Source organism: Ranitomeya imitator, chromosome 2 (assembly GCF_032444005.1).
Source record: "Ranitomeya imitator isolate aRanImi1 chromosome 2, aRanImi1.pri, whole genome shotgun sequence".
NCBI classification, from domain to species: domain Eukaryota; kingdom Metazoa; phylum Chordata; class Amphibia; order Anura; family Dendrobatidae; genus Ranitomeya; species Ranitomeya imitator.
In genome coordinates this window covers 775,993,485-776,010,562 of record NC_091283.1, presented here as the reverse complement: position 1 = coordinate 776,010,562, position 17,078 = coordinate 775,993,485, and the positions used below count along the sequence as shown (strand labels likewise).

The 17,078-nt window shown below is 40.8% G+C and overlaps 1 protein-coding gene across 2 annotated transcripts in view; it reads left to right on the top strand.

Annotated features, from left to right (window-relative positions):
- Window positions 1-17,078, top strand: part of A1CF (APOBEC1 complementation factor) — a 70,020-nt gene that overhangs the window by 42,259 nt on the left and 10,683 nt on the right. Inside the window, exons 4-9 of one of the 2 annotated variants that reach the window (XM_069753534.1) lie at window positions 5,648-5,778; window positions 6,441-6,679; window positions 6,991-7,155; window positions 9,132-9,229; window positions 10,232-10,508; window positions 14,783-14,973. In XM_069753534.1, coding sequence (XP_069609635.1) covers window positions 5,648-5,778; window positions 6,441-6,679; window positions 6,991-7,155; window positions 9,132-9,229; window positions 10,232-10,508; window positions 14,783-14,973 — 1,101 coding nt within the window. Of the gene's footprint in view, window positions 1-5,647; window positions 5,779-6,440; window positions 6,680-6,990; window positions 7,156-9,131; window positions 9,230-10,231; window positions 10,509-14,758; window positions 14,974-17,078 lie in introns of both variants that reach the window. The other variant, XM_069753533.1, reaches the window with a different exon arrangement.

Genomic DNA, 17,078 nt, shown 5'->3' with positions numbered 1-17,078 from the left:
GCTCCGATCATAGGCTGGTGCATAGCAACACCAGCGTCACCAGGGCCTTCTTTGATTGGTGGGATCGATGTGATCATCGATCCCACCAATCACAGGTCACAGCAGCGGTGTGACCGCTCTGTGACCTGTCTCACCTGCCCCTGACCTGTGTAACTGCTCTGAAGGAATCCTCACACTTGGTGAGGATTCCTTCAGAGCGGTCACGCTGCGAGATCCCCTCCTGTGCTGAGACTTGTGGTGCCACAGTAGCCTGTGACACCACAATTCTTGCTAAAGAAAGAGAGAAGAAAGAAGAGAGACTACAAACCGTAAGTGTTGATACCCCGATCCCGGCCCGATCTCTATTCATCCCCCCTTCTCCCATCCCCCCCTTCTCCCATCCCCCCCTTCTCCCATCCCCCCTTCTCCCATCCCCCCTCCTTGCGCCGTATCCGTGCCCAAATTTAGCAGCCGCCGAGCGTTGATTGGTGACGCAGTTCACCTATCAACACTCGTGCTCGCTTTTTTTTCACCCCCTTAGCGCCGCCGAGCGTTGATTGGTGACGCAGTTCACCTATCAACACTCGTGCTCACTTTTTTTCCCCATCCCCGTGCGCTCCCCCAGCCGCCGCGTCTAATCCGTGCCTTTTCTTTTTTTTTTTTCCCCCATCCCCTTGCGCTCCCCCAGCCGCCGCGTTTAATTTGTGCCTTCCCTTTTCTTTTTTTTTTTCCCATCTCCGTGCGCTCCCCCAGCCGCTGAGTCTAATCCGTGCCTTTTCTTTTTTTTTTCCCCCATCCCCTTGCGCTCCCCCAGCCGCCGCGTGTAATCTGTGCCTTCCCTTTTCTTTTTTTTTTTTTTTCCCCATCTCCGTGCGCTCCTCCAGCCGCTGCGTCTAATCCGTGCCTTTTCTTTTTTTTTTCCCCCATCCCCTTGCGCTCCCCCTGCCGCCGCGTCTAATCTGTGCCTTCCCTTTTCACATCCCCGTTCGCACACCCAGCAGCCGCCGAACTCTGATAAGTGAACCGTGTCACTTATCACAGCTCTCGTGCCTGGCGTTTTTTCCACATCCCCGTTCGTACACCCAGCAGGCGCCAAAATTTGATAAGTGACGCGGTTCACTTATCAGAGCTAGGGCCTGCTGTTTTAGACTTTTCCTTTCACAGGTATTTTTTTCTCCCCTTTGCTTTTTTTTCCTTTAGCTTTTTCTTTTTAGAATAGTTTGCACCAAACACTATCCCCCCACACGTACACATAGTTCCCAATAAAGTACACAAAAGCACCATACTGACAAAAAAATGCCCCGTTCGTCCCAACAGCGCTATTCAGCGGAGGAGGCATATGCTTTCCTTGCCTCCGACACTGATAGCGAGGGAGAGGATCCCACTTTTCTTTATTTTTCTGATTCTTCCTCATCCTCTTCCTCATCCTCTTCCCCCTCCTCATCTTCCTCCTCCGGCCCTGCGGAACCGCCACGCAGACGCCGCAGGACAGAAGAAGTGCCCATCATTCATGAAGATGAGGCAGGGCCCACTCCTGAAGATGAACCAGCGCGCCCCTCTTCGGACCCCGTATGGACCTTGCCCCCCTGAAAATTACGAGCCACTGATTCCTGATTTTGTGGCAGAATCAGGAATCAGGTTTGACACCACCGGCCTCACAGAAATAGACTTTTTCAAAGTCTTTTTCTCTGAGGATTTTGTTAACCTCATGGTGGAGCAAACTAATTTGTACGCTCGTCAATTTTTGGAGCAAAACACCGGTTCATCATATTCCAACTGGTCTCCTGTAGACGCAGTTGAGATGATGCAGTTTTGGGGCCTGATGCTTCATATGGGGCTCCTGAAGAAGCCAGAAGTTCGGCAATATTGGAGTGTTGATATTTTATTCAACACTCCAGTGTTCCGAATGGTCATGGTCCGAACGCGTTTTGAGGCCATCCATAAATTCCTGCATTATTCCGATAATGCACAGTGTCCCGCACGAGATGACCCCAACTTTGACCGTCTGTTCAAAGTTCGGCCTGTCATCGAACACTTCAACAAAAAGTTCGGTGAAGTGTACGTGCCCAAAAGGGACATCTGCGTGGATGAGTCCTTGGTTCATTTTAAGGGGCGGCTCGGATTCCGTCAATACCTGCCCAGCAAGAGGGCCAGGTACGGAATCAAACTCTACAAGCTGTGTGAGAGTACCTCAGGGTACACCTACAGCTTTAGAGTCTACGAGGGGAAGGACAGCAGGATTGAACCGCCTGAGTGTCCCCCTGTCCTGGGAGTGAGTGGGAAAATAGTGTGGGATTTGGTGCACCCACTGCTGGATAAAGGTTATCACCTCTACACTGATAACTTTTATTCTAGCATCCCACTCTACAAATCCCTCTCTGCGCGAGGTACCGCAGCCTGCGGTACTGTCTGCAAAAATCAGAGAGGCCTCCCAAAGACGCTACTTGGGCAGATGCTCAGAAAAGGTGAGAGCAGAGCCCAATGTAGCGACCACCTGCTGGTGGTCAAGTACAAGGACAAGAGGGATGTCCTTCTCTTGACCACCATACACGGTGATGGCAGTGCCCTCAGCACTGTACGGGGTACCTCTACACAGGTCTGCAAACCGGACTGTGTACTGGGGTACAACAAAAACATGGGGGGCGTTGATCTCTCCAATCAACTCCTCCAACCATACAGTGCTTTGAGGAAGGCCAAGGTGTGGTACAAAAAGCTGTCCGTGCACATCGTACAAATGGCAATGCTCAACGCTTTCCTGCTGTCACGATGTGCACGCCACAGCGATACGTCATACCTTCAGTTCCAGGAGGTAGTGGTTAAGGCCCTGTTATTTGGCACGAGGGAAGGAGCGGGCCCCAGTACTTCCGGAACTGAAGGTGCTCGTATCGTACCAGGTCAGCATTTCCCGGGGGAGGTCCCGCAAACTGCAAAAAGAAGTAAGTCGCAAAAAAGGTGCCGAGTGTGTTACAAAAGGGGAATACGCAAGGACACCATTTATCAATGCGACACCTGCCCCGAAAATCCTGGCCTATGTATGAAGGATTGCTTCAGAGTGTACCACACCTCCATGCACTACTAATTTACTTTACAGGAAACAGTAGATTAGTTCCAAAAAGGGGGCACATCTATGTAAGTTCATTGGGGTTCTAGTTTACAAAATGTCACTTGTGGGTTTTTTTTTACTGTTTGGGCACATCAGGGGCTCTGCAAACGGAACATGACGCCTGCAGACCATTCCATCAAAGTCTGCTTTCCAAAACGTCAACACATCCCTTCCGAGCCCCGACGTGTGCCCAAACAGTATTTTTTCCCACATGTGGGGTATCACCGTATTCCGGACAAATTGGACAACAACTTTTGGGGTCCAATTTCTCCTGTTACACTTGGGAAAATTAAAAATTGGGGACTAAATGATCATTTTTGTAGGAAAAAATAGGATATTTTATTTTCACGCCCGGGCGTTATAAATTTAAGTGAAACACTTGGGGGTTCAAAATTGTCACCACACACCTAGATAAGTTCCAAATTAGGTCTAGTTTCCAAAATGGGGTCACTTGTGGGGGATTTCTACTGTTCAGGCACATCAGGGGCTCTGCAAACAGAACATGATGTCCGCGTACCATTCCATCAAAGTCTGCTTTTTAAAACGTCACTACTTCCCTTCCGAGCCCCGAAGTGTACCCAAACAGTAGTTTTCTCCCACATGTGGGGTATCAGCGTACTCGGGACAAATTGGACAACAACTTTTGGGGTCCTATTTCTCCTGTTACACTTGGAAAAATTAAAAATTGGGGACTAAATGATCATTTTTGTGGGAAAAAATAGGGTTTTTTTTTCACGCCCGGGCATTATAAACTTTCGTGAAGCACTTGGGGGACAAAAGTGCTCACGACACACCTAGATAAGTTCCTTAGGGGGTCTAGTTTCCAAAATGGGGTCACTTGTGGGGGTTTTCCACTGTTTAGGCACATCAGGGGCTTGCCAAACGCGGCATGGCATCCGATCTCAATTCCAGCCAATTTTAGCTTGAAAATGTCAAACGGCGCTCCTTTCCTTCTGAGCCCTGCCATGCCTCCAAACAGTGGTTCCCCCCTACATATGGGGTATCAGCGTACTCAGGACAAATTGGACAACAACTTTTGGGGTCCAATTTCTCCTTTTACCCTTGAGAAAATAAAAAATTGGGGACTAAGCGATCATGTTTGTGGAAAAAATAGGATTTTTTATTTTCACGCCCGGCATTATAAACTTTCGTGAAGCACTTGGGGGATAAAAGTGCTCACGACACATCTAGATAAGTTCCTTAGGGGGTCTAGTTTCCAAAATGGGGTCACTTGTGGGGGTTTTCCACTGTTTAGGCACATCAGGGGCTTGCCAAACGCGGCATGGCATCCGATCTCAATTCCAGCCAATTTTAGCTTGAAAATGTCAAACGGCGCTCCTTTCCTTCTGAGCCCTGCCATGCCTCCAAACAGTGGTTCCCCCCTACATATGGGGTATCAGCGTACTCAGGACAAATTGGACAACAACTTTTGGGGTCCAATTTCTCCTTTTACCCTTGAGAAAATAAAAAATTGGGGACTAAGCGATCATGTTTGTGGAAAAAATAGGATTTTTTATTTTCACGCCCGGCATTATAAACTTTCGTGAAGCACTTGGGGGATAAAAGTGCTCACGACACATCTAGATAAGTTCCTTAGGGGGTCTAGTTTCCAAAATGGGGTCACTTGTGGTGGTTTTCCACTGTTTAAGCACATCAGGGGCTCGCCAAACGCGACATGGCGTCCGATCTCAATTCCAGCCGATTTTAGATTGAAAATGTCAAACGGCGCTCCTTTCCTTCTGAGCCCTGCCGTGCACCCAAAAAGTAGTTCCCCCTCACATGTGGGGTATCAGCGTACTCAGGACAAATTGGACAACAACTTTTGAGGTCCATTTCATCTTTTTACCCTTGGGAAATTAAAAGAATTATTGCTGAAAGATAATTTTTGTGACTAAAAAGTAAAATGTTAATTTTTTCCTTCCATGTTGCTTCTGCTGCTGTGAAACACCTGAAGGGTTAATCAACTTCTTGAATATGGTTTTGCGCACCTTGAGGGGTGCAGTTTTTAGAATGGTGTCACTTTTGGGTATTTTCTGCCATATAGACCCCTCAAAATGACTTCAAATGTGAGGTGGTCCCTAAAAAAATGGTTTTCTAAATTTTGTTGTAAAAATGAGAAATTGCTGGTCAACTTTTAACCCTTATAACTCCCTAACAGAAAAAAATTTGGTTCCAAAATTGTGCTGATGTAAAGTAGACATGTGGGAAATGTTACTTATTAAGTATTTTGTGTGACATATCTCTGTGATTTAATTGCATAAAAATTCAAAGTTGGAAAATTGCGAAATTTTAAAAATTTTCGCCATATTTCCGTTTTTTTCACAAATAAACGCAGGTAATATCAAAGAATTTTTACCACTATCATGAAGTACAATATGTCACGAGAAAACAATGTCAGAATCACCGGGATCCGTTGAAGCGTTCCAGAGTTATAACCTCATAAAGGGACAGTGGTCAGAATTGTAAAAATTGGCCCGGCCATAACGTGCAAACAACCCTTGGGGGTAAAGGGGTTAATGTTTATTCGTATATGGTGTTTTATGTCATGTAATTTTATTTTGGCAGATAGGAAGAATCTTTGAAATGAGAATGATGATGGACTTTAATGGAAATAATAGGGGATATGCTTTTGTAACATTCACTAACAGACAGGATGCCAGAAATGCAATCAAACAGCTCAATAATTTTGAAATTCGGTAAGTATATTGCTTTTATAATAACTTTGCAAAAACATTTTTTTTCATTTGTGAGGGTTTTTTTGGTGCGGAGTGGATGCATATTGATTTTGTTTTATATACATTAAGCACATAAAAAATAATTTGGCCCTTGAACAAGATCATTACTTGGGACCCAAAGACTAAATAGCACATCTGGATCATCTAGGGATCGGCTGGTGTAGCCCCAATTATATATTATTTTTTTAAATAAAATCTATGTAACTTTAACCACTTAATCGCTGGAGAGTTTAACCCATTCCTGGACTTATATTGATAAACTTTTTTTTTTTGCATTGACAAATCCAAAAGAGCTGTAACGTTTTGAAATCCCACTATTTTTGAGACCTAAAACATTTTGTATTTTATGTAATCTGGTATAACGTCTGGCCATCATGTGTTGCACAAGATTTATAGTAAGGGCTACATAACATTAAAACTAGCTTCCTTGAGGTAGTAATGGATTTCTGTGAGTGTCAAACATTGCGGTACCACTATGGTAACTTACTGTATTTGAAAATTATTGATATAAGAGAAAGACGCCAAAAAAGTAATTCATCAATAATTAGAGTAATTAATACATTGGATCATTTTACTCTAAATAGTAAAAATAGAATTACTTAAAATCGTAATTTTTTTTGCAGGAACGGGAGATTGCTTGGGGTCTGTGCCAGTGTTGACAACTGTAGATTATTTGTTGGTGGGATCCCAAAGACCAAAAAAAGAGAAGAAATCTTAGTTGAAATGAAGAAGGTCACAGATGGTGTGCTAGATGTCATTGTCTATCCCAGTGCTGCCGATAAAACTAAAAATCGTGGGTTTGCCTTTGTAGAATATGAAAGTCACCGAGCAGCAGCTATGGCAAGACGGAAATTATTACCAGGTAGGAAATGGACCATGTTATTTATGTCAATGAAAAAAAATGTATTAGTTTAAACATGTACATGAAAGAGAAAAGTAAGACTGGTAATATACTGTATATTATGTTCTATTATGTTTTATATATGTTTTATATGTCGGAAACAACTGAAGGAGACTAGATCTGTTTAAAATCTAATCTGTCTACCTTACATCTTAAAGGTTATGGACACCTGACATTGTCCAATGCAGGGATGATCTGCCTTGGACAATGTCATCATGTTTGAAATTCCCCAATAATACTCACAAGTGTCATTTTATGGTGTCATTTTTCAGGACGTATTCAGTTATGGGGTCATCCAATAGCAGTGGACTGGGCAGAGCCAGAGGTTGAAGTTGATGAAGATACAATGTCATCAGTTAAAATTTTATATGTACGAAATCTTATGCTCACAACAACAGAAGAGGCAATAGAAAAGGAATTTAACAACCTCAAACCCGGTAACTTTCCGACAATAATTATTTATAAATGTCCATTCATTTATTATGAATGGTTTTCATTTTCCATTGTCCACATTAACATTCTAAGGCGCCATTATTTTTCCATACTCCAACTCTGACTAGTAATTACAAAATTACTATAGCATCTGAACATGGACTGCAAGGACTGGGTGAAGCTTATAGTATTTCTGCGTAGAATGTACATATTTTGCCAAAGTGAATTCTAGTGATCTTACCTAACATCAGTGATTGAATGTTTTAAGAGACTGGTGAGAACCTATCTTCGAAGAGATCCATAAACCGAGAACAGATTTAGAGAAATATCTTGATTTGCAGGATCCTTTATTACTGACCAACAAGTCATTCTGTATAAATCCAACCAAATACTGTTTTAGCATTTAACCTACAACTCTTAAGTTAAAAATGTGGAAACTTTGAACTGTGAACCCTGAAACTTGATAAATCTGTAGGTAATAAAATGGTTATTGACATGCTTTTCGAATCAACTAGAGATAGCGATGAAGTCAAAAGCTTTGCCATTCCTGTCTGACTTCAAAGTCCTGTCCTTGTACTTGGCCAAGAAGTTATTTTTACAGCTCTAGAAGGATAAATTCAGCAAATCTAAGCGTTTTGACTGAATGAAGCATATCCAACAGGTTCAATGTATTGAGTGAACGGATCACTTTAACTTCATTTCCCTTTATTGGTGTGCATGTAAGGATGGATCTACAGTGAGTATAGATTGAATGACCCATCAACATACAAAGAGATGTAGCAGGCAGCGGGTAAATGGCCTATGGGGCTGATTATATTTTAAAGATAAGTTTCTAGATAGCAGAAGTGTTGATATAAGAAGCTCAATGAACTTGGTTTACTTCCTAGGTTTATTAAAGACCTTGTTAAAATGAATTATTAATAACAGGCTGTAATGCCATATTCATTTAAGTTACATTTGATATTGAATACAGGGTGATTACAAAAAGATGGTGCAAAAGTAATGGCCTCTAGATAAAGTAACATCAATGGTAAAGTGACTGAAAATCAAACCAAAACTTGCCTTTAGCAACCAATCACGACACAGCTTTCATTTTTCAAGAGCCAAATTTAAGATGAACTTACATGAGTGAGATAAGATGACGACACCAAAGGGGAAAAATCGGTTTGCACGTTGGACAGGGTCATTTGTGACAGTAGGGTGAAACTTTGAAAACAAATTTTCTAAATATTCTCTGCATAGAAATTGCATGTCGTGTTGGATGAAGCAAACCATGACCTGTTAAAGGATTGGTTTGTGCTACAGACAGAGGAAGATCTGCCAAATTTAGTCTATCAACAGAATGATTAACATCCAATTTTCCATTTGGATGTTTGCCGATACCTGAATGAAACTCTACTAGAATGTTGGATTGGCCACTGTAGAAACGATTCACCAATGTTGTGCTGGTCTCCACAATCATTAGTTCTAACACCCTATGACTTCTTTTTGTGGACTATATCAAGGACTCTCAACGACCTGAAACACATCACTGACACAGTGGAGTCAAAATCTGAGAATATAATGGCAGAACTAGACTACCAACTAAACATCTTCCATGTCACCAAAATAAATCACTTTGAATCTTGGTAGTGTATAGATAAGACTTGGATGGATAGTGAGTATTTTCAAGTTAATAAATTAGTGTTATGTTCTCTTGGTTATGATGAATACAGAGGCTACAATTTTGCACCATCCTTTTTGACTCGCCCTGTATAGTGCCAACATACTCTCCTAATGTCATCAACTCATTAAATCCCCTTTCGAACAGCCATATTGTGGCCTTCTTGGGAGAGGAAAAAACGCAAACACAAAAACGGAAAATAGTTATGTCGGGAATAGGGCTAACCAAATTATTAGACATGGGATCTTTCATGTCATGCATCACTGTGTTTTGTAACTAAGGATATGTTTTTATTTTAACTCTTTACTACTTTTATAGGAGCAGTTGAACGGGTAAAGAAAATTAGAGATTATGCATTTGTGCATTTTAACAATCGTAATGACGCAGTTGAAGCAATGAATATTTTAAATGGAAAGGTATGAAATAAAACACTATAGTATGCATTCTTGTACAGAGGTTGGAATAGATGACATCAGTGCTAGCAGGCAATATTAAGGGTGCAGATGATAAAGAAGTTAAATTTTACTTAGAGCTTTGTTCTGCACTCTACTGTCCTTTTACATTCTCATAGCATAAGTCTCATACAACTGCTAAGACAGAAATACTCCAGCTGCATCCCCCTTTTCCTCCATTTAGTATTTACTGTTTTACAATACACAGATTTTTTTTATGGATTGAGGTAGTTAGTAAGTGTTCATAGAGTTCTTTAAAGAGTTATCCAGGCATTTTTTTACTATAGGCCTAAAAACTAACAGTCAGATAAGAGCAGCTATTCTTCTTCCAGGCTGTTCTTTCAATGGGGCGTGACTGCTGACATCATGCTGATTGACAGCCAGCTTCACGTAGTTGGGCAGCGGAGAGCTGGTTGTCAACCAGCATGACATTGGCAGTCACTCCCTGTCAATAGTGCAAAGGGGAAGCAAAGCTGCTGCTCTGTTGACATTGTGTTAATGGAAGCCATTGAATTGCCAGCAGAAGCAGTCTGTGAGAGCTCTGGGCTGGCAGAGATTGGTGCTGGGCACAACAGGCAGATAGTTAGCAACTACCTGACTGTCAGCTCTTAGGCACAGTGTAAAAAAAAAATGTCACGGGTAACCCCTCTAATGCAGATCTAGGTTGCTGGAAGGTATGAAAGGTGCAACCTTTCCTGAGAACAAATAGAATATAAATCCATGTATTCACAAGAACTAATGGTTTATCCCAAGGTTAGCTTTACACTGTGGTAGATATGAAAAAAGCCATAATTCATATGAGTGCAAGTGTTGCATCCAGTTTGGTTGACCCCCATATAAGTCCCAGGTAGACAGTTTCCATTCAGCTTGATTGCATCCCTATGCCAATTTGATTCAGACCTACAAACTGTATATACTGTACAGTATATAGAAATGTGCAAATGTCTTATAAGTCTGTGTTTGTAGATCATAGATGGCTCTCCCATCGAAGTAAGCTTGGCTAAACCAGTAGACAAAGACAGTTATGTAAGATACACACGAGGAACTGGTGGAAGAGGTGGATCCATACAAGGAGAATATGCCTACACAATAGGCCACGTGTATGACCCAACTACAGCCTATCTTGGAGCGCCGGTATTCTATGCGCCACCCACCTACACTGCGACTATCCCCAGCTTTCACTTTCCACCTGCCAAAGGCTATGTCAGCAACCGTGGCCTCATCCGACCTCCTTCTGTTAGAGGTAACAGCGCAGTAACTGAATTCAATGAATCTATATTAAGTGTAATAAATGTCGGCACTTGTTATTAATTGAGAAGGCAGAGCGTGACATGACAATTTAGACATTTAATTAGCTGTTTAGAATCCCTCTGCAAGTTAGCTCTGTGTAATTTATTTAATTAGAATCCTAATCAGTCACCCTTGTAATATACAGGGAGCAGTTACTAACCTGAAATCTCGCATAATGCGTGTCCGATACTTACTTTGTAAATAGATTGCAGAGAGTATGAAAAATGACTGCAAATTAATCATTGCTTCTAATACATAAGAGAATAAATTGCAACCCAGTTTCATATTCTTTATGGAAAACCTAATAATATAGGTTGTAATTGCTTTTATTTGGGTTAATTTACACCAATTTATGCAGACACCTACTACGCAAATATCGCAAACTGCAAAGTGATAGAATACTACATACTTCATGCTAAAGTCTATTTTACACAAAAATAAAGCAAAAGTTTAATTATTAACCCCTTCCTTTGATGCGGGCTCCAGTGCTGTGCCCGCATCTATACCCACACATGACAGCGGCTGTTAACCATTGCCGCTGTCAGTCACTGCCGATGGGTTGTCATGACAGTCGGGGGTCTGCAGAAGGCCCCTGTGCCTGTCATTGTGAATTTCTTATGAACGCTCACCCGTATGCGTCCATAGGAGATTGTGATTTCTGCTACACATAGTTCTGAAGCTTTGCTACGGTTACGGTATGTGTAGCACAGGCAATCGGATGATCCCAGCTTCAAGTCTCGCAAGAGGACTATTGAAGGCAGTAAAAAGTAAAAAAAAAAAGAACAAAGTTTAAAAAATATAACCAAAAATAAACAAATGTCTAAATCAACTCCCTTTTTCCCAATTCAAAATAAACAATTAAAAGAAATACACATATTTGGTATCGCTGCACTCAGAAATGTCCGTTCTATCAAGATATAAAGTAAATAATTTTATCGGTAAACGGCGTAACAAGAAAAAAAAATCGAAATGCCAAAATTGCAATGTTTTGGCGGCCCCCCCAAATTGCAATGAAAAGGAATGAGGCAATACTATATCAGGGTAGATACAATGTTTTTATCAGTAAATACATCAGATCAGGGCACAAAAAAAAAAGCCCTCACCCAGCCCCATATCCCGTAAAATGGAGATGCTACTGGTTTCTGAAAATGGCGACATAAGCACTTTATTTCATACAAATTTCAGATTTTTTTTTCATTACTTAAATAAGTAGAATATCCATATTTGGTATCTGCATACTTGTACTGAGCTGGAGAATCATATTTCCATGTTGGTTTTACCATACAGTGAACATGGTAAATAAAAAATCCAAAAAACTATTATGGAATTGCAAATTTTTTGCAATTTCACCACATTTGGAATTTTTTTTCCCGTTTTCCAGTACACTATATGGTAAAAATGATGTCATTCAAAAGGAGAACTCCTCCCACAAAAAATAATAAGCCCTCACTTGGCCATAGAGAAGGACAAATAAAAAAAAAAAATTAAGGCTCTGGGAAGAAGGGGAGCAAAAAATTCGGGAAATAGCGAGGTTGTGAAGGGGTTAAGCATCATCCTGGTGTTCCAAAATCTCTATGACGCTCTTTGTCTTGTGATGTTATAGGTTCCTGGGTGCTGCTATTATATGGCTATGGCAAGGATTTTAACCCCTTCACCTCCTGATGATTTTCCAATTTTGAGGGTTTTTGATTTCTCCTTCCCTCCTTGCAGGAGTCATAACTTTATTTTTCGATCCACAAAATCATACGAGGGCTTGTTTTTTGTGGTACCAGTTGTCATTTTGAATGCCACCTTACTTTCTGCCACGTTGTGCACTGGAAAAGGGAGGAAAAAAGTTTCAAGCCCATTGAAATTGCAAAGAAAGTACAATTCCACAATTGTTTATTTTTTGCGCGAGCTGACTTTTTTTTATACCATTTTGGGGCGTATACTATGTTTTTATAGCCTCTTATATAATTTTGCTGCGATGTTACGCTGGCCAAAAAAATGCTATTCTGCCTGTTTGATTTTTTTTTTCTCGTTATGCAGTTTACCCATCGGATTAATTTACTTTGTTTTGGTAGATCGCACTTTTGCAAACGCAGCAATACCAATTTTTTTATTTTATTTTTAGTGGTGAAAAAGGGTGGTGATTTGAACTTTTGTGTTTTTTTTTTTTTTTTTTTTTACTTTTTTTTCAAACTTTTTTTTTTTTTTCACTTTATTTAATAAGCCCCTTAAGGAACTTAAAGCTTTGATCATCGTCTGATCACTTGTTCTATACATAGCAGTGCATCAGCCTTGGTCCAGCATTCACAGGAGGATCCTAATGACTGGCACAGGGGTCATTAGCAGACCCCTCGCTCTCCTGGCAACCCATCGGCACCCAGCGATCAATTAACGGGAATGCTGATGGGCGGGTGGAATAACATGCCCACCTGCCAGTGTGTATTAAATACCATTGTCAGAAATTGACAGCGTCATTTAACATGGTAACAGCTGCGGGCCTTGCACAGCTCCACCCATGGCTATAGGAGGCACGTGATGGCTGATTAAATAAGGCATCATGTGCAGTGAAAGATGTCAGCGTGCAAGCCCACATCAAAGGTAGTGACACGACATATGACTTAAATGTACGTCAAAGGTCATGAAGGAGTGAAGTTTAGTAATTGAAGAACATCCATCGGCATCATCTGTATGGGCTGCAGAGAGGATCGACCAGGAACCCATACATTGTAGGCTCAACCACACAGATAAAATTAGATTTAATCACTACTGTATGCCTATATTTTATTTAACTAAACTGCAATTATTGAGCTCTGCACAAGCTCTTAGAACTTTTTCTTTATGCTATATAAAATGAGATTTTGCAGCCAAGATTTCATTGGGTGTAGAGCTAGCTATCCTTGTATCGAAGTATATGCCTTGTCTTGTATTCACACTAAATCAGGATAAATCTTGTGATTTTGATTTTTTTTTTTCCAAGGATTTACCTAATTGGAGGATCTGTAATTTTTCCTGACCTGTCGGTTTATTAATTATCTATGTAGTTTGGAAAATATTTGTAAATGTCTCTCATCTGTATTCTTCATTCCTTATTTTTTTGGGACAAGTATGATTAAACTGTGACTTTCGCACCAGCACTCCTCTTATACAGGGATGTGGCCTACAGTGTTAGACTATATAAGGACATGCCCCTTTAACAAAGGAAAATAGAACATCCAGTTGTCAAATTAATCATGCATCCCCCAAAAGGAATAGCAGAATACCATACAATGAATATTTTTAAAAACAAAAAGCTTCTCCAGAATTGGAGGCTTTAGTAAAACCCACTTGTCAGGAGAGCTAACAGTAGCTAGATTAGAGGCTTCTAAATGGCTTTTGTTTCACAATCATTTCTTTATAGGACATTGACCGTGAAAAAATATATTTTTGCGTATGATTGTGTGGAACGTATATGACAGGATTTAGATATTAGCCTAAATAACTTATGCAAGGAGCGAAACACCATTATGAATTCCTTAGGTGACTCGTCATGATCACCGCTCCAATTTATTATAATGTGATCACCTACATTTTGTAATTCATCAGGAGGAGGAATATTGGTGATCTACAGCTATCATATACTAATGGTGCTTGTGCATAATCTGGACAGTACTATATGTGTTTAAAGCAATTAAAAGGCTGTAATTTGTGCAATAATTTCATAGAAAGTTGGAACCAGCGCATGTTAAACATCTTCTGAACAATGGAGGGCCTCCATCTGAAGAAGGGCACTACACCTTTATCGTAGAAAAACTGGGATCTTCTAATTTCCACAGTTTTTCTACACAACAGCTTGATACTTGGCTGACATTTTGTCTGGTTAAGAGAGAGAATATAATCATGGTCATATTGGATTGCTAATAATCTAGAGTTAGTCTGGCCACACGGGGCGCTCTTCTTTTTATCGATAGCGGGTAGCATTTTACTGTATGTTAGGTGTCATACGGAAAAACTTTCCATGCACCGTGTGAAATAGACAGTGGTGTTTTATCATATATCAAGCTTGTAGATGCTTCTCCTTACCTTTTACAACATGTCCATGTTAGTTTAAGGTCACGGACTGTGATTCCATTGTTTCAGGCATGTTTAACACCCTTGGCACCAGCTTCTTCATTATATCGTGAATCTGGGTGATTTTCTGCTGATTTGATTCAGTTTAACGCCTTCTTACATTCCTAGAAATTTACATGAGTGTACCTGTAGGGGCTGCGGGCGTTAGAGGACTGGGAGGACGGGGATACCTGGCATATACTGGTCTGGGCCGAGGATGTCTGGGATACCAGATGAAAGGAGACAAGAGAGAAGAGAAACTCTATGATATTTTACCAGGAATGGAGCTCACACCTATGAGTGCTGTGGCCTTAAAACCACAGGGCATCAAACTGGCGTCACAGGTAAGATGGATTATTTGTGCAGTTTTAAACAAATTACTGGAATAGAACTAAGAAAATGCACATTATACACTGTGTATCTGACTCGGCAGTGACCGCTTGTTTAATTCATGACAAGCAGTGGCATACTTTACATAATAAATCTTACTCCAGCCTACAACTGGAGTAATAATTGTGGCTATGCGCACTGAGGCCCATGATAATGTTAAGATGTGTCTTATTTATTAAGAGGCCTCTTAATGAATCGGGCACCTATGACTTCCCCCTCACCACCTTATCAAGTCTGGCATGAACAATGCAAGTATTGATGAATTGAGGCAAATGTCTCAAAAGTATTGGGACACACTTCTTAAAGGGGTTATATGAGACTATTTCCTTTTTTTACTATGGTCCTAAGAACTTACAGGCAGTTGCTATCTATCTGTGTATTATACCTGGGGCTGATCTCTGCTGGCAAAGAGCGGTCATAGATCACTCTTGCCTTCAATTTAGTGGCTTCCACTGATGTCACTTTGACAGAGCAGTGGCTTCTCTTCCGCTCTGCTCCATTGACAGGGCGTGATTGCTGATGTCATGATTGACAGCTTGCTCCCCACTGCCTAACTGCAGGGAGCCAGATGTCAATCAGCATGACGTTGCCAGTCATGCCCCATCAACAGAATAGACCGGAAGGGGAAGAGCTGATGTGGAGCAGCTGAATCACCAGCAGGAGCTGTCGGTGACTGACCTGAGACGGTGCCGGACAGAACAGGCAGGTAGTTAGCAATTACCTGCCTGTTCACTTTTAGGCCCATAATAAAAAAAAATAATAATAATGTAATTATAAAAAATAATAAAATAGTCTTGATAACTTTCTTAATCATTGATTTAAGTTTTCCATTAAGTTGCAATTCCACAGGTGTATAAAATCCAGCCCCTAGCCAGGCAGTCTGCCGATACATATCGTATATATGTGAAGAATGGATAGTAAAAAGGGAAATTACCAGGTTTACTCTCTTCATCTGAACTCAACCCAAACCAAATAAAAGAATATGTTCTATTCAAGCAAATATTAAAATAAACAGTTCTGCAAGTTCAATTAAAGAGGGTTTTAAAGTTACTTTGCCTAGAGGGGATGTATATTTTAGACAGATTTCATGTAATCCTACCATGTTTTCTAATGACAGAAAATACTACAAATACCGTAACTGCCAAAACAATCACTGAACCAGACCACTGTACCCGCTAACCTGTGCGCTATGAAGAATTATAACATTAAAAAAAATGATGGTACATATACTTTGTACATGTACAGCCTGTATTGGCCATGATAACCTCACTGGAGTATTGTTTTAACTATTTGCTATGCAGCCTAGATTTACAAAGCCATGCAACTTCATGCTTCTCGGCTAGGGCTTTGCCACCGTGATTTATGATCTAAAGATACCCACACTCTTTCAATATATGTGAGCCATAAGTTATCATTCATAACCTAACCATACACACAAACACTCAGAGTGGCTCGCCATACAGCTCTGGCAAAAAATAAGAGACCACTGCACAGATTTATAAAAAATCACCATCTCTTCGTGTCTGGAATTCAACTGACACTGGAGTGGAATGGCTGTCAACCAGAGGACACCTCATTCTACTTAATGTGCTTCTGATGAGGTGATCACCTGAACCCAATCTTATTTAATGAAGGAAAGTATAAAAAACACTGTTGTGGTGTTCACAATCCTCTTACAATAGGACAAGCTGGATGGCAAAACAAGTGTTCGTAATATCCCAAAAGTAATAGGAATGAAAAAATAACTTTTAACCATGCCAAAGGAGTTGAGAAAAAAAAGTCTTGAGTGAGGAAAAGAAGGGCTCAATTTTGGCTTTACTAGCAGAGTACGCAGTGAGCGTCATGTTGCATCCATCCTTAAAATTGCTAAGACTGAAGTCCATTACAACAAGATCAACAGCAGAAGTTGAAGACCACAGGGAACTTTATTTACACCGCAAGAAAAAAAAAAAGATTTTTCATTCCTCCGCTCCAGCGAACGCTGCTGGAGAGAAGAAATGAATGGGGCTTCAGAACCACAAGTTGGGGGGACAGTGCTTACTGTTGCACTGTCTCCTGC